This window comes from Bos mutus, chromosome X (genome assembly GCF_027580195.1).
Source record: "Bos mutus isolate GX-2022 chromosome X, NWIPB_WYAK_1.1, whole genome shotgun sequence".
Lineage (NCBI taxonomy): Eukaryota > Metazoa > Chordata > Mammalia > Artiodactyla > Bovidae > Bos > Bos mutus.
Window position 1 is genome coordinate 52,170,381 of NC_091646.1, and position 19,219 is coordinate 52,189,599.

At 37.8% G+C, this 19,219-nt stretch overlaps 1 protein-coding gene across 1 annotated transcript in view; it reads right to left on the reverse strand.

The window, feature by feature from the left end:
* Positions 1-699: 699 nt before the first annotated feature.
* HTR2C (5-hydroxytryptamine receptor 2C) overlaps positions 700-19,219 on the reverse strand; it is a 175,227-nt gene continuing 156,707 nt past the window's right edge. The window contains exon 4 of the mRNA XM_070366214.1: positions 700-1,523. Coding sequence (XP_070222315.1) covers positions 700-1,523 — 824 coding nt within the window. The remainder of the gene's footprint in view (positions 1,524-19,219) is intronic.

Here is a 19,219-nt window from a genome sequence, read left to right on the forward strand (position 1 = left end):
TGTTGGTGTGTATATCTCTTGTCATCCTTCCACTTCTGTAGTTCCGGTTAACTAGCTGCTATATTAAAATGCCACTATGTTTGGGGACAGACATTGCAGTAAAATATCAACACAACATTCTGACAATGTCAAAATTTCCCCTGTGTGTGACAAGAAATAAGTTCTGCCTTTGACTCACTAATAGTTGTGGTAGAGTTTCAGAAGGCAGAACCTATTTTACCGTATTTATGTGTGTAGATGAGCAGAGCAAGAATTTAAAGTGCATATTTACTGTTAACCTGGAAAAAAGAGTCCACCGAATTTGTTCAATTTTGGTGTGGTTGAAAACCGCTGTCATGTGTATCATTCTGGTCTCCTGCAAATGCCACCTGAGATGAACATCAATGTTTCCTTATATGCAAAAGAAAAAGAGAGAGGAGAGAGAGAAAGAAAAAGAAGGAGGGAAGGAGAGATGGAAGGGGGGGAAAATCAACATTTTTGCATCAATCAAAATAAGTTATTCTCAATCTGTTATAAACAGTAAATACAGAACCCTAAATCTCACTATTGTAAGCATGATTGTAAAGTACAGGATTGCAAAGCTATATATAAAACACACTTTTCAGACGGCAATATTTACATTAGTTATGACTGGCAGAATTAAAGAACAATTTCCTACATTTGTAGCTTTACCATAGGAAAAGACTGTGCTGCTCTTTCTTACACACTACTAATCCTTTCACTAATCACATTGGAGGGATTAACCGGTAGCTCCAAATTCTCAACTTGCATCTCTATATCAGGCTCCTTGTCATCAGCTTTCTTAATTACTGGTTCATTGGTGTGCCGGTAAATGTTAACATTAAGCTCCCTCCCAGACAAAGCAGTGGCAGCAACTCTCGGGATTTGTCTGATTGGAGGCTTTCTATCTGCCTTATAATTGCAGCGCAAATAGTTGGAGAAAGCCCTTCGGTAAACTTTGTTGAAAAGAGTGTACACCAGAGGATTAATTCCTGAACAAACATAGCCAATCCAAACAAACACATTCAGAAGCTTTTCCATGAGCTTTTGATTACAAGCCTTCCCACAAAGAACCGACAAAATATTAGTAATAAAAAACGGGCACCACATGATCAGAAACACAAAGAAAACAATGCCAAGGACCTTCGAGGCTTTCCGTTCATTGTTGATAGCTTGCATGGTGCCCCTAGGCCGTCTTTCTTTCTTCTTCCTTCGGCGTGGGTTCAAATCTTGGTTCGGGTTTGCAGAGTTCTCTTCATCTGTGTTTGTCTTGCAGCATTTCAGGAAATTCAGGTTTATTCCAGGCGGTTCCTCAGTGTGGCCGTGCAGTAACATCAGAGCTTGTCGGCGAAGGACGTGAATCGTCAGACAGTAGGTAATCACCATGATTGTCAGCGGTATGAAGAAAGCTACGAAGGACCCAATAAGAACGAAATTTGGGTCATTCAGCACACAGGTGGTGTTGTTGACGAACACCTTGTCTTCATCCCTCAGTCCAATCACTGGGATAGGAACTGATACACCTACAGGAACAAAAAAAGAAGATATGACATTGTTACAGCATATGGAAGCATTGAACAGATTTGTACAGTGGGATACATTCAATTGAATATCACTGGAGAAAATTTAGATCTGATATTTGTTGAAAGCTATTCACAGCATAAAGTGATAGTCACATGAAAGAGTAACAGTATGATATCAGAAAATGACAGCTTTTTTTCAAGTTAGTAATGCCTTCTCACCAATTTTCTGTAAAAGACTTGGAATTACCATTACTGAGATAATTATAAGTATGGTTATACGTAACAGTGAACATGTCTTTTTTGTTTTAGCTCCAATTCCTAGAAATGTCCCAGCTCATAGAAGGCATTCACTAAATATTTGTTGAATGAATAAATTTGTGTCTGTATTCAATGACATCAATAAATTCAATTGTTCATTTTTAACATTCCAAATGCAATAAAAATGATGTGTATACCACCTAGGAGTAATTGCATATCAGCATTGACTAGACTGAGTTTGAGATGAGTTTTTAGCTAAGGAAATCCTTTCCTGAGGAAAGTGGTCAAGAAGAGGAACTTCTGTGGGTGAGTCCTTTGGAGACAGAGCCTGGAAGCTCTGGAGTTTTTTGGAGATGAAGAGGATAGTATGCCCCTCAAATAGGAATTAGATCTGACCACAATGCAGACATAGTCTCTATGCAGAAACTGAAGGAATTGTCTTTTTAGTAAGCATTTTCCTGAGACTCTGGGAGAGATACAGTCCTCCAATTTACGTGTGGAGTTTTGAACTCATTTGTTTTTTTTTTTTTTTTAATTTTAGTTTATTTTTTGACTTTACAATATTATATTGGTTTTGCTATATAGCAACATGAATCTGCCCCAGGTATACATGTGTTCCCCATCCTGAACCCCCCTCCCTCCTCCCTCCCTGGATAAGAATACTGCTGCTGCTGCTGCTGCTAAGTTGCTTCAGTCGTGTCTGACTCTGTGCGACCCCACAGATGGCAGCCCACCAGGCTCCCCTGCCCTCCCTGGGATTATCCAGGCAAGAACACTGGAATGGGTTGCCATTTCCTTCTCCAATGCATGAAAGTGAAAAGTGAAAGTGAAGTCGCTCAGTCGTGTCCGACTCCTAGCAACCCCATGGACTGCAGCCCACCAGGCCCCCTCCATCCATGGGATTTTCCAGGCAAGAGTACTGGAGTGGGGTGCCATTGCCTTCTCCAAAGAATACTGAGAGGTGTTCATCTAGGTAAGCACCTCCACTAATAAAGAAGCTCACAGGCAGAAAATATCAATAAGAAGATGGGAGCAGAATCTTGTGCCTGACCATAAGTAATGTACCTAGAAATGTTTGAAAATCATTGTGGTAAATCATTTTGGCAGATCTTGAAGAGGTCTATCATCAATAAGCAGAGATAACTTGCACAAATAAAATTCAAATTTTACTGTTAATTTATTTTTTCATGTGTCCACAAGAACTTGAAGCCTGGGACAATTCAGGTTGCACTTCTAGGATTCTATCAGAGATCATTATGAGGATTCCTGGGCTGGTGGCTATTTGTACTATGAACTGTGAGAAAGGATAGAAACACACTCTCAAAGATCATTGCTGGCTTTAGGGAACACACAGGGAACCATGACAAATCTGAAAGTCCCTATAGATTGTCTTAACATGCTTTGTCAGGTATAGAGTGTTTGATGATCAAGAGGGGAAAATATTTTTCTTTGCTAAGAGCTTGTTGATGATGTTGATTGGTATTTAATTTCTGGGAAGACATGAGGAAGAATATTTGAAAAGTTATCTTTAAGCCTTCTAATTTAGACCCTGAATTTCTTACATGCCTGTTTTTTTTTTCCCCTAGAGAAAGAGACCAAGTGATGGTATGAGAAGCATCAATAGATGTGACAAGATTTCTTGGCATATTGGTACATACCTGCAATTCTCAACCTAGGCATGCCATTTAAGAAGGCAAGAATGGCTGTGAAAACTAGGAGACACTGCAAACAGAAAGTGTCCTCAGGTAATACAGTACAGGATCTGGTGAAGCGACCTTTGAACTCTAGATGGGAAGAGTGGCAAGTATCAGAAGGTAATAGTCACCAAATTTGATGAACCACACAGGTTACATTTCTTAAGAGTTATAAAATGATAGGTAAGAATGCTGCCATCTTGTATTCTTATAATCTTTATTCCAAAAGCCATAAATATGAGGGAATATGCAGAAAGAGCATAGGTCAAGCTTGCCTGAAAGAAGCCAGTATTGGCTTATCCTTCATGAAATGTTTTAGTGAGGATAAGGTTGTAGGAAGTTTTCTGGAGTTAAGGAAGCTAATATGAGATTAAGAAAAGAGGGAAGGGTTTCTTAAAAACAAACCATTTACAACAGAAAAAATTAGAGAACATAATATTAAGAGAGTCTTAAAATACCAATCAAGCAATGTTAATATGTGGATCTTCTTGGAATTGTGATGCAAACAAACAAATTTTTAAAAATATTCATGACACAGGTGGAAATGTGTTATTTTGAATAATAACTGGCCTTTGATGATAGTAAATAATTATCATTCATTAGTTTTTAAAAGTGATATTGATATTGTGGTTATGTGGGGAAAAATTTATATTTTTAGATATGTATATACTGAAGTGTTTATGGATAAATTATTATGATTCTGGGGTTTGTTTTGAAATAATATGGGAGGGAGAAGTGGACAGAAGTACAGATGATGCAAGACAGTCCATAAATTGATAAATCTTGGAGCTGGATAATGAGTACATGGTTCTTTATAATATAATTCTACCTAATTTTATAATCTTTTAAAGTCTTTATACCAAAAGTTTAATATTTTAAAAATGGAAGCAATTAAAATAAAACAGAAGTTCTTTCTGAAACATAGAAAGAAATGGCTGTTAGACCCCAGATGATAAAAGTCTGTAAGATTTACTACCACTGCTAACTTTGGAACTGATTACTTCTAGAGCAAAAGTCTTGCGGTCCTGAGTGGAAACACTTACCATTTTGATATAAATGTAGAGAAGAAGGCCATTTTCTAACAAAATGTTGGTAGAAAACTGTTATACTTTCTCAGGATCCTATAGCAAGACCAGAGGAGGGGCAAAGTGGAATGGCTCCCCTTCCAAACTGTCCCCCTCCCCTGCCATCCAACAATGTGGCAACCAGACCCTGAGGCTAGAAATTTAATCTGGGGAGTTTGTATTCATTCTGAAAAAATTCTGACAAGGGTAGACATATCTACACTCAGGATACAAGTGCTGGAGTGGAGAGTCATTTCCCCAAGGAAATGCTGCACAATCTTTTAGGTATTCCTAGATATCTGAAATTTCTAGGGAAGGCCTCACACACTGACCATATCAGTGGAAGTCAGCATTACTCAGAGCCCAGCTCTGAATTGTATTAGCTTGTTTCTGTTTAAAGATTTATTTACTTTCCTAAGGGAATCTCGGGCCTAAAAGTAGGCCTTGTCTAGAGACAAGAGAGGGTAGCAGAGTGATTCCAGATAAGCTAATGATGTTATTGTGTGTATGAGATCAATTTTATCCTTGGCATCTATTTGCATAATCTTTTGTACATTGAACAAAGAGTGATTCTAAAGCTGCCTTTTATTGAGTCTATCTTATGTGCCAGGCACTGAGCCATGTGTATTACTGACATTAAAAATATAAAATATATTATCTCAATTTCATTAAAACTCCTGTAATAGAGATATTATTTAGTGAAGTAGCTTAACCATTTTACCAAATCTACATTGTCATTTGTTTTTTGTTTTTTTTTTTTATAGAAACTGTGAATGCAGTCAACAAAACAAGAAACTCAGTTTCTTTTGACAGTATCTGGAAATTATACAAATAATACTAACAGCAACTAAAGCAGCATTAAAAACAGTATCTATTATATAGATTATCTTATTCAATACTTAAAAAAATTAAAAGCATATGTCAGCAGTTCTCAAAGTGTGGTTCAAGGACCCAGAGGGGCCTCTGAGATTCTTTTACAGAGTTTGCTAGATTTCCCTTTTCCAACTATTCATCTTTAAAACTGCATATTCTTTATAAACTTCATACTAAATAGCGTACCACAACAGGCTGAACACAGATACATCTATGAGAATCCAACTATCTTTCCATAAAACTAAATATTGAAGAGATTTTAAAACTGTTAAACAATGCCTGTCTTCTCTCTTAATTATTTTTGGAAAAATAGTTAATTTTTATTAAAAAAAAACATTATGTTAACATTAAATGGATTCATTATTGTTATTTAAAATGATTCATAGATACTTTAAACATTTCTCAGCTTTAATTTCTAATATAATAAATATCAATAGATATAATCCATATATACACAAGCTCTTTGAGGTCTCCATTTGTTTTAAAAAGTATAAATAGGCCCTGACACCAAAGAGTTTGAGAACTGCTGTTCTATATTAGTGGATGAAGTTATTTAAACCCTGGAAAGTTAAATTCAGCCATGTATAAAGTGTTTCTCAGTACTTTTAATTAGTCAATTAGTAGAAATTCAAGTGATATCAAGTAAACACAAACTATCAATAATAGCAACCAAATATTTTACATGCATTATCTCACTCATTGTCATAAAAATTATGAAAGGTATATACTATTTGGTGATGTTAACTTCAGAAAACTAGCTTAGCAAGTATAATTGAGAAGTCTTTGATATTTTAAAATCTTTAACTTGACCAAGGAGAAAAAGTGAAAATGAACTACCATAGATAATATCAGGGATAAATAACAACAATTGTAATAATAATTACTTTTTACTGAGTGCTTTTTATTTGTCACACACTGATTTAAATGTTTTACAATTATTATATACTTTCATATATTATTTAATCCAGATAAAAAACATAAAAAGAAGGAATTATTAACTAGAATCACTTAATCTTTCTGAAATTAACTTTGAAAAAATGTATATCATCTCTAGAATTTTAGAAACAACAAAAATAAGTTATAATTCATGTTCTGCTGAAAATATCAGGTACTACTTCAACCAATAAACAAATATTTTGCATGCATTGTCTCATTTGCATCTCAAAAAAAACTGTAAAATTGATTATTATTCATTAAGTTTACTAAGGGAGAAAAAAATACTTTCAATAAACATATGGGGTCTTAGAGTTTTAAGAACATTAAATTCAATAACAGCTATAGTTCAAGTTTTTATTGAAAATATGTGTTACTATGACTACTAGTTATCATTTATTGAGTGCTTACTGATTTTGGTACTTTAGCTGCAGTACATATTTTACATGCATTATCTTATTCTAGACTTCCCTGGTGGCTCAGACGGTAAAGCGTCTGACTCCAATGCAGGAGACCCAGGTTCAATCCTGGGTCAGGAAGATCTGGAGAAAGAAATGGCAACCCACTCCAGTATTCTTGCCTGGGAAATCCCATGGACAGAGGAACCTGGTAGACTACAGTCCATGGAGTCCCAAAGATTCAGACACGACTGAGCGACTTATTCTAGCCTCATAAAAGATGTAAAATAACTTGGTGTGGTTATTTTACATCAGATAAGGCAAGTACATTTAGAAAATGTATAATGATGTTTGCATTATCTCTTAAAGCCTTGAATTCAAGCAACACAGATCAATTCTCTTCAAGCAATCAGATAATAATATCATATGCCCATAATTCTTAGATGTCCATTCCTTTCAGATTTTAACATCTTCAAAAGTGCTATGTGTCTTACAATTGATACTATCTTACAATTAGTGTTAGCCAGATAGCAGTCATTATATAGTCATCATTGTCTGTGCATGTGTGAGCCTGGTCTGAAAACCTTCTTTTGATATTTTTTGGTAAGATCAACATTACCAGCAGCAAAATTTACAAAATGAGTATCAGGAGCATGGTAATAGTTCACTGTGAACAAAAAATTATGTCATAATACACACAAAGAGGAAATGTTCTGAAGAAGGTAACTTCAACAGCATCAAATGCTACAGAAGAATCTAGAATTTGAAACATTTCCTCTGTCTTTGAAAATAAGGAAATCACTGGTAATTATAGGACACTGGTAATTATACCCTGGTCCCTGGTCCAGCTCCAGCACCTCCATCCAACAGATCCCTCATTAGCATCTTAATGTAACAAGCATATGCAATGAGGCATCAGAGAAAATCCCCAGCTTTTAAATTCATTAACAGTCTCTGGAAGTCTTCAGTGTGAAGGTGGAATTATCACTAAACTGGTAGTTATAGTCGAATGGTGAAGATAGGAAATTGCCAAGAGATGAATCAGATCAGATCAGATCAGATCAGTCGCTCAGTCTTGTCCGACTCTTTGCAACCCCATGAATCGCAGCACACCAGGCCTCCCTGTCCAACACCAACTCCCGGAGTTCACTCAGACTCACGTCCATCGAGTCAGTGATGCCATCCAGCCATCTCATCCTCTGTCGTCCCCTTCTCCTCTTGCCCTCAATCCCTCCCAGCATCAGTCTTTTGCAATGAGTCAACTCTTCTCATGAGGTGGCCAAAGTACTGGAGTTTCAGCTTTAGCATCATTTCTTCCAAAGAAATCCCAGGGTTGATCTCCTTCAGAATGGACTGGTTGGATCTCCTTGCAGTCCAAGGGACTCTCAAGAGTCTTCTCCAACACCACAGTTCAAAAGCATCAATTCTTCGGTGCTCAGCCTTCACAGTTCAACTCTCACATCCATACATGACCACAGGAAAAACCAGAGCCTTGACTAGACGAACTTTTGTTGGCAAAGTAATGTCTCTGCTTTTGAATATGCTATCTAGGTTGGTCATAACTTTTCTTCCAAGGAGTAAGCATCCTTTAATTTCATGGCTGCAGTCACCATCTGCGGTGATTTTGGAGCCCCCGAAAATAAAGTCTGACACTGTTTCCACTGTTTCCCCATCTATTTCCCATGAAGTGATGGGACTGGATGCCATGATCTTCATTTTCTGAATGTTGAGCTTTAAGCCAACTTTTTCACTCTCCACTTTCACCTTCATCAAGTGGCTTTTTAGTTCCTCTTCACTTTCTGCCATAAGGGTGGTGTCATCTGCATATCTGAGGCTATTGATATTTCTCCCGGCAATCTTGATTCCAGCTTGTGCTTCTTCCAGCCCAGCATTTCTCATGATGTACTCTGCATAGAAGTTAAATAAACAGGGTGACAATATACAGCCTTGACGTACTCCTTTTCCTATTTGGAACCAGTCTGTTGTTCCATGTCCAGTTCTAATTGTTGCTTCCTCACCTTCATACAGATTTCTCAAGAGGCAGGTCAGGTGGTCTGCTATTCCCATCTCTTTCAGAATTTTCCACAGTTTATTGTGATCCACACAGTCAAAGGCTTTGGCATAGTCAATAAAGCAGAAATACATGTTTTTCTGGAACTCTCTGGAGTTTTCGATAATCCAGCAGATGTTGGCAATTTGATCTCTGGTTCCTCTGCCTTTTCTAAAACCAGCTTGAACATCAGGAAGTTCACAGTTCACATATTGCTGAAGCCTGGCTTGGAGAATTTTGAGCATTACTTTACTAGCGTGTGAGATGAGTGCAATTGTGCGGTAGTTTGAGCATTCTTTGGCATTGCCTTTCTTGAGATGAATAGTAAATGATAATAAGATAAAAGAGAGAAAGATTATAAACTACATTTCCTGGAACAGACTGGCCATCATCAAAATGAAAACATAGATTATGGAATTTGTTACTAAACTGCAGGGCTATCTCCTAGGTATCTATTTTCATGAGTTTTTCATGGAAAGGAATTTTTTCAAGGAGGATCATACAATGTTAAGCTGGCAGGAGTGGTCCCTTGCCTCTTGGAGTAATAAATGAGTCCCTTGAACATGGGAATTGACAGCAGAATATGAAGAAACTATTTTCAAAGAAGAACACAGAAGACAAAACAAACACAAGCAGTGCTGCCTCAGCTATCAGATAATAAAGTGTGACTGAGAGCTGGAGCAATACTTCATATACTTTGGCAGATAGATTGTGTTGATGCAGTGGGAATTTTAAGGAATTCAGAATCACGTTGAGAGTTAACTTTGAATTCAAGTAGTTATTACCTTTGGGAAGAATAGGAACCTAGGCATGCATGAATAAAGGATATTGAGTAAGGAAAAGACCTTAAATGACTTCAAGGGAAGTTGAACTAATAGAAGATTCTAAAAGAAAACAGTTCATGAGGTGACAAGAAGAATACCCAGGATTTATAAGTTAAACTTGGGTGAGAGTTTATGGAGAACTGAATGTTAAAAAGAAGTAGCAATCAGCAAGTGGAGTCATCTGCCTCTGTGACAGTGGACCAAGATTTAATAGTAGTCCCAGCTTCTCCCTGTAAGGTGACTTTTAAGCAATCTGAAATTTCCTGATCAGCACTAGTGAGGTACCTGCATAATAAGACTCCTCCGATTACCTTCCTCTATAAAAGAAGATGACCTGACCCGAAAGAATTCTTTTCTTTTGCTAATAACTTCCTCGTCCCACTCTTCTGCCTATAAAAACCTTCCATTTTGTCCAGTTCCTTGCAGTGCCTGTCTGTTCACTAGATGGGATGCTACCCAATTTATGAATTGCTAAATAAATCCAATTAGATCTTCAAATTTACAAAGTTGGATGTTGAGGGAGGTCCTAGGGAAGTCCAACTTTATATGGCTGAAGGCATGTTGTTGTTCAGTCATGTCCGACTCTTGGTAACCCCATGGGCTATAGCATAACAGGCTCACCTGTCCTTCACCATCTCCCAGAGCTTGCTCAAACTCATGTCACTGAGTTGGTGATGCCATCCAACCATCTCATCCTCTGTTGCCCCCTTCTCCTTCTGCTCTCAATCTTTCCCAGCATCAGGGCCTTTCCAATGACTTGGCTCTTCACATCAGGTGGCCAAAGTATTGGAGCTTCAACTTCAACATCAGTCCTTCCAATGAATATTCAGGGTTGATTTCCTTTAGGATTGGCTGGTTTGATCTCTTTGCTGTCCAGGGGACTCTCAACAGTCTTCTCTAGTACTACAATTTGAAAGCATCAATTCTTTGGCACTCAGCCTTCTTTATGGTCCAACTCTCACATCCGTACATGACTACCAGAAAGACCAGTACCTGACTACTGGGGAAAAAATTCATGAATCATTGAATTTTCAAATTTACTCAATTGAATTTTGTTTTTTAACAGTGGGGGAGGTCCTAGGGAGGTCCAACTATAATACAGCTGAAGGTATGAAGAAGTAAAATTTGAAGTAACATCCAAATATGGAAACATTACTATGGAATATGCTGCCCCCAAATATGACTCTTTGGCATAAAGATTATTTTGAGTTGATTATTTTGAAACATGGCAAAGACAGGAAAAGTTATGAAAACTAACAAAGAGAAATTTGCATTTACAAATGAAATCTCCATTTGTAAATTTCAACCTCTCTGTACTGGGAAGAGAGAGTGAAAGTGAAAGTCCCTCAGTTGTGTCTGACTCTTTGTGACCCCATGGACTGTATAGTCCATGGATTTCTCTAGGCCAGAATACTTGAGTGGATAGCCTTTCCCTTCTCCAGGTTATCTTCCCAACCCAGGAATTGAACCTAGGTCTCCTGCATTGCAGGCAGATTCTTTACCAGCTGATCCACAAGGGAAGCCCAGGAGTATTGGAGTGGTTAGCCTATCCCTTCTCCAGTGGATCCTCCCAAGCCAGGAATCGAACTGGGGTCTCCTGCATTGTAGGCAGATTCTTTACTGGGAAGAGAAAAATGACTAAACCCCAGGAGAATCTTATTCATGGAGAAGGAGTCCACTTAAATCTGTATGGCAAACCTAACTCTTGTTTACCTAGCTTTTCCTGGTAATCTGCCATAAACGGCCTTTCCCCACCTCACATCTTCACTTGTCTTTAGCTGAAGATGGTATTTAAGTAGTGCCTTTCACCATCTGGGGGAATTATTTAGTTTTTTTAGGATATCTCTCATGTATATGCATGCATGTGTATACATAACATACACATGTTAATAAACTTGCTTGTTTTCTCTTATTAAACTGTGTTTTATTATAAGAGTCTAAGCCAAGAACTCAGAAGGTTAGAGGGGAAAATTGTTTTTCCTCTCTTACATTACTCATAAGCAAATGAAGACTGAGGAAACTAAGATTATATTTAAGATACAATAATATGCTTACACATTGAAGGTGAAAACAAATAGAGTGGAAGAGCTTAAAGATACAGAAAAGAAAGGTGAAGATGATAGGTAAAGATCTCTGAGGAGACAAAGTCAGAAATAGTTGGAAAAATTACACTAGCAATAAAGAATAGTTATTCTTTGCTGTGAGAAGAAATAATATGACTGGTAGTGGTGGTTAGTCACTCAGTCATGTCTGACTCTTTGTGACCCTATGGACTATAGCCGATAGGATTCTCTGGCCAAGAATACTGGAGTGGGTTGCCATTCCCTTCTGCAGGAGACCTTCTCTACCCTGGGATCGAACCCATGTCTCCAGCATTGCAGGGAGATTCTTTACCATCTGAGACATGGAGGAAGCCCTAATAGCATGACTGGGTGGCAGAAATTATCAGGCCCTATACAGAAATGTAGAAGAGAAATGAGAAGAATGTGTTAGGTGGCAAAAGAACAGAGTTGTTCAGACGACACACAAACTGGAGAACAATTATACCAAATAAGTTCTTGCACCATTGCAAAAGTTCTAGGGCCCACAACAGATTTCCCAACCTGGGGATCCAGCAAAAAGACTGAGAATCCCCAGGGAATTTAACTTTGAAGGCCAGAGGGATTTGATTACAGAACTTCCACAAGACTAGGGAAACAGACTCTTGGGGGCACACACACAAAAAAACAACCTTGTGTGTACCAGGACCCAGGAGAAAGGAGCAGTGACACCACAAGAGACTAAGCCAGACTTGCCTGTGAGTGGCCTGGAGGGTGCTGGCATAAGTCCTATTGAAGGAGGTCATCATAACCACCATTACCCCTACTACCTGATATGTAGCTGACACCACTCTTATGGCAGAAAGTGAAGAGGAACTAAAGAGCCTCTTGATGAGGATGAAAGAGGAGAGTGAAAAAACTAGCTTAAAACTCTACATTCAAAAAATTAAGATCATGGCATCTGGTCCCATCACTTCATGCCAAATAGATGGGGAAACAATGGAAACAGTGACAAACTTTATTTTCTTGGGCTCAAAAATCACTGCAGATGGTGACTGCAGCTATGAAATTAAAAGACGCTTGCTCCTTGAAGGAAAAGCTATGACAACCCTAGACTGCATATTAAAAAACAGAGACATTACTTTGCTGACAAAGGTTTGCATAGTCAAAGCTATGGTATTTCCAGTATTCATGTATGGATGTGAGAGTTGGATCATAAAGAAGGCTGAGTGCCAAAGAACTAATGCTTTTGAACTGTGGTGTTGGAGAAGACTCTTGAGATCAAACCAGTCAAGACTAAATTCATTGGAATATTAATTGAAAGGACTGATGCTGAAGCTAAAGTTCCAATACTTTGGCCACCTGATGCGAAGAGCCAACTCATTAGAAAAGACTCATTAGAAAGCATAAGAGGGGCATAAAAATTCAGTTTTGTCAAAATGCATTTGAACATAGGTGATAACAACTTTAAAATAATCATATGTATACATATAAAGTTCATGGTAAATGAATAAAAATGAATGGTAATAAATAAAAAAGAACTGTAAAACAATCACCAAACAATTTTTAAACATGGCAATAAGTACATTTGTTGTTGTTTAGACACTAACTCATATCCAAGTCTTTTGAGACCCCATGGGCTATAGCCTGCCAGGCTCCTTTGTCCATCAGATTTCCCAGGCAAGAATACTAGACTGGGTTGCCATTTCCTTCTCCAGGGGATCTTCCCAATCTAGGTATCAAACCTGTGGTTCCTGCATTGGCAGGAAAATTCTTTACCACTGAGCTACCAGGGAAGCCCAATTAGTACATATCTATACATAATTAGATGTAAATGAATTAAATGTCTCAATCAAAAGATAAAGGGAGGCTGAATAGATACAGAAAACAGACTTATTTCTATGTTGCCAACAAGAGACTCACTTTAGATCTAAAGACACACAGAGACTGTAACTGAGGGGATAGACAAAGTTATTCTATGCAAATAGAAATGCAAAAAAGCTTGCATACAAATACTTCTGTAATGGCAGTGGCTAAAAGACACACAAAGAAAGGGGAAAAGCCCACAAAAAGGGAACAAAGGGAAGATCCATGGACAAGAGTGAGAACCTCAGGTGAAACAACACACCCCCTTCCTGGCTAGCCCTAATTTGCATAGGGTAGGCTCAGGGGGAGGAAACAGAGCGTATAAAAAGGGGGAGCCAAGTCAAGTTGGGGCCTCTCCTTTGGGGTCAGCCCACCCTCATGCCTCAAGGGTGTAATATTCTTTGTTTACCAAATAAAGTTCTGAGCTGTAACCGAACTGTAACACTGGTCTGCCATTTCAAATCTTTGTTGCAGCAAGACAGAAGTGAGAAAATTACACATTCTCCTGACACTCATACCAAGAAAATAGACTTTAAAATAAAGACTGTTTTAAGAGACAAAGAAGGACATTACATAAGGATCAAGAGATCAATCCAAAAGAAGATGTAACAGTTGTAAATATATATGCACCCAACATAGGAGCACCTAGACACATAAAGCAAACATTAACAAACATAAAGAGAGAAATTGACAGGAACGAAATAACAATAGGGGATTTTAACACTCCACTTCAGTAAACTGAAGAAGCTTTAAATCATAGCTACATCACATCACAGCACTATGAGATTAGAAAACAGTAAGATAAAAACTGAAAAAATCAGAAATACATGGAGGCCAAACAATATGCTGCTAAAAAAAAAAAAAAATGGGTCTGTGAAGAAATCAAAGAGATCAAAAAATATCTAGAGGCAAGTGAAAATGAAAATGCAATGATCCAAAATCTATATGATGAAACAAAAGCAGTTCAAGAAGGAAAATCTATAATAATATAAGCCTGCCTCAGGAAATCAGAAAATCTCAAATAAACAACCAAATCTTACTCCAGAAGTAACTAGAAATAGAACAAAACCCAAAGTCAGAAGAAGGAAAGACATCATAAAGATCAGAGCATAAATAAATAAAATAGAAACTAGAAAAACAATAGAAAAGATGAATGAAACTAAGAGCTGGTTCTTCAAAAAGATAACAAAAATTGATTAACCTTTAGCCAGACTCATCAAGAAAGAAAATGAAAGAGGGTTCAAATCTATAAAATCAGAAATGAAAAATGAGACATCACAGAACTACAAAGGATCAAAAAAGATTACCATAAGTATATACCAATAAAATGGACAACTTAGAAGAAATAGACCTATTCTTAGAAATGCTAAAACCTTCCAAGACTGAATGAGGAAGAAATATAAAATATGAACAGAAAAATTTTGAGTAATGAAATTGAATCAGTAATAAAACAAAATTTCTAAAACAGATGGTGACAAAGGGGAATTCTACCAAACATTTAGAAAAGAGTTAACATCTATCCTTCTCAAAATATTACAAAAAATTAAAGAGCAAAGAATGTTTACAAGTTCATTCTAAAAGATATGTATCATCCTGCTGCCAAAACCAGAAAATATATCACACACACAAAAGGAATTTACAGCCAATAGCACTGATGAACATACATACAAAAATTCTTAACAAAATATTAACAAGCTGAATTCAACAATACATTAAAAAATAACACGCCATGATCAGGACTTCCCAGGTGGCACTAGTGGTAAAGAACCTGCCTGCCAATGCAAGAAACATAAGAGATGCAGGTTCAATTTCTGGGTCAGGAAGAGCCCCTGGAGGAGGGCATGGCAACCCACTCCATTATTCTTACCTGTAGAATCCCATGGGCAGAGGAGCCTGGCAGATTATGGTCCATAGGGTCACAGAGAGTTGGACAGGACTGAAGCTACTTAACATGCACACACACCATGATCAAATGAGATTTATCCCAGGGATGCATGGATGGTTCCATATTCAATCATGTCACACACCACATTAACAAATCGAAGAAAAAAATTATATTTTTTTATCATCTCAATAGATGCAGAAAGAGCTTTTGATAAAATTCAACATCCGTTTATAAAAACTATCTAGAAAGTGAGTATAGAGGGAACGTAAGTCAACATAATAAAGGCAATATATGGCAAACCCACAGCTAACATCATGCTCAGTGATCAAAAGCTGAAAGCATTTCCTCTAAGATCAGAAACAAAAACATCGGTGCCCACTCTCACAACTTTCAATCAGTATAGTATCGGAATTACTAGCTATAGCAATCAGATAAGAAAAAGAAATAAAAGGAATCCAAATTGGAAAGGAAGAAATAAAACAGTCATTGTTGGAAGATGAAATGATACCATATGTGGAAAATCCTAAAGATAACACTAAAAACTACTAGAACTCACCAATAAATTTGGTAAATTTGTGGGATATAAAATTAACATACAGAAATCTATTGCATTTCTATATACCAATAAAAGCCTATCAGAAAGAGAAAGTAAAAAAAACAATCCCACTTATAATAGCATCAAAAAGAATAAAATACTTAGCAAGAAGTCTAATTAATGAGGTAAAAGACCTGTACTTGGAAAGCTATAAGACACTGATGAAAGAAATTATAGATGATACAAACAGATGGAAAGATATACTGTGTTTATGAATTGGAAGAATTAATATTATTAAAATGACCACACTACTCGAGTCAATCTACAGATTTGGTACCAGTTCAGTTCAGTTCAGTCGTTCAGTCATGTCCAACTCTTTACAACCCCATGAATCACAGCACGCCAGGCCTCCCTGTTCAACACCAACTCCCAGAGTTCACTCAAACTCATGTCCATCGAGTCGGTGATGCCATCCAGCCATCTCATCCTCTGTCATCCCCTTTTCCTCCTGTCCCCAATTCCTCCCAGGATCAGAGTCTTTTCCAATGAGTCAACTCTTCACATGAGGTGGCCACACTACTGGAGTTTCAGCTTTAGCATCATTCCTTCCAAGAACACCCAGGATTGATCTCCTTTAGAATGGATTGGTTGGATCCCCTTGCAGTTCAAGGGACTCTCAAGAGTCTTCTCCAACACCACAGTTCAAAAGCATCAATTCTTTGGCACTCAGCTTTCTTCACAGTCCAACTCTCACATCCATACATGGCCACGGGAAAGACCATAGCCTTGACTAGACGGACCTTTGTTGGCAAAGTAATGTCTCTGCTTTTGAATATGCTATCTAGGTTGGTCATAACTTTCCTTCCAAGGAGTAGGCATCTTTTAATTTCACGGCTGCAGTCACCATCTGCAGTGATTTTGGAGCCCAGAAAGATAAAGTCTGACACTGTTTCTACTGTTTCCCCATCTATTTGCCATGAAGTGATGGAACCAGATGCCACGATCTTAGTTTTCTGAATGTTGAGCTTTAAGCCAACTTTTTCACTCTCCTCTTTCACCTTCATCAAGAGGCTTTTTAGTACCTCTTCACTTTCTTCCATAAGGGTGGTGTCATCTGCATATCTGAGGCTATTGATATTTCTCCTGGCAATCTTGATTCCAGCTTGTGCTTCTTCCAGCCCAGTGTTTCCCATGATGTACTCTGCATAGAAGTTAAATAAGCAGGGTGACAGTATACAGCCTTGACATACCCATTTTCTTATTTGGAATCAGTCTGTTGTTCCATGTCCAGTTCTAACTGTTGCTTCCTGACTTACATATAGGTTTCTCAAGAGGCAGATCAGGGGGTCTGGTATTCCCATCTCTTTCAGAATTTTCCACAGTTTATTGTGATCCACACAGTCAAAGGCTTTGGCATAGTCAATAAAACAGAAATAGATGTTTTTCTGTAACTCTCTTGCTTTTTCCATGATCCAATGGACGTTGACAATTTGATCTCTGGTTCCTCTGCCTTTTCTAAAACCAGCTTGAACATCTGGAAGTTCACAGTTCACGTATTGCTGAAGCCTGGCTTGGAGAATTTTGAGCATTACTTTACTAGCGTGTGAGATGATTGCAATTGTGTGGTAGTTTGAGCATTCTATAACATTGCCTTTCTTTGGGATTGGAATGAAAACTGACCTTTTCCAGTCCTGTGGCCACTGCTGAGTTTTCCAAATTTGCTGGCATATTGAGTGCATCACTTTCACAGCATCATCTTTCAGGATTTGGAATAGCTCAACTGGAATTCCATCACCTCCACCCGCTTTGTTCATAGTGATGCTTTCTCAGGCCCACTTGACTTCACATTCCAGGAAGTCTGGCTCTAGGTCAGTGATCACATCATCGTGATTATCTTGGTCATGAAGATCTTTTTTTGTACAGTTCTTCTGTGTAGTCTTGCCACCTCTGCTTAATATCTTCTGCTTCTGTTAGGTCCATACCATTTCTGTCCTTTATCATGGTCAACAAAAGTGTCCAAATGCAGTACTTGGATGCAATCTCAAAAATGACAGAATGATCTCTGTTCATTTCCAAGGCAAACCATTCAATATCACAGTACTCCAAGTCTATGCCCCAACCAGTAACGTTGAAGAAGGTGAAGTTGAACGGTTCTATGAAGACCTACAAGACCCTTTAGAACTAACACCCCAAAACATGTCCTTTTCATTATAGGGGACTGGAATGCAAAAGTAGGAAGTCAAGAAACACCTGGAGTAACAGGCAAATTTGGCCTTGGAATACGGAATGAAGCAGGGCAAAGGCTAATAGAGTTTTGTGAAAAAAATGCACTGGTCATAGCAAACACCCTCTTCCAACAACACAAGAGAAGACTCTACACATGGACATCACCAGATGGTCAACAGCGAAATCAGATTGATTATATTCTTTGCAGCCAAAGATGGAGAAGCTCTATACAGTCAGCAAAAACAAGACCCGGAGCTGATTATGGCTCAGATCATGAGCTCCTTATTGCCAAATTCAGACTTAAATTGAAAAAAGTAGGGAAAAGCACTTGACCATTCAGGTATGACCTAAATCAAATCCCTTATGATTATACAGTGGAAGTGAGAAATAGATTTAAGGGACTAGATCTGATAGAGTGCCTGATGAACTATGGATGGAGGTCCCTGACATTGCAAAGGAGACAGGGATCAAGACCATTCCCATGGAAAAGAAATAAAAAAAGCAAAATGGCTGTCTGGGAAGGCCTTACAAATAGCTGTGAAAAGAAGAGAAGCGAAAAGCAAAGGAGAAAAGGAAAGATATAAACATCTGAATGCAGAGTTCCAAAGAATAGCAAGAAGAGATAAGAAAGCCTTCCTCAGCGATCAATGCAAAGAAATAGAGGAAAACAACAGAATGGGAAAGACTAGAGATCTCTTCAATAAAATTAGAGATACCAAGGGAACATTTCATGCAAAGATGGCTCGATAAAGGACAGATTTGGTATAATCTCTATCAAATACCAAAGGGCATTTTCCACAACTAGAACAAATAAATTTAAAATTTGTATGGAAACACAAAAGATCCAGAAGAGTCAAAACCATCTTGAGAAAGAAGAACAAAGCCAATGATATCGTGCTCCCTGATTTCTAACTACATTACTATTTACAATAATAAAAGCAGTGTGGTAGTGGCTCAGAAAACAGACACTTAAATCAATGGGAGAGAATAGAGAGCCTAAAAATGAATCCACAGTTATATGGTCAGTTTATCTATGATAGAGGAAGCAAGA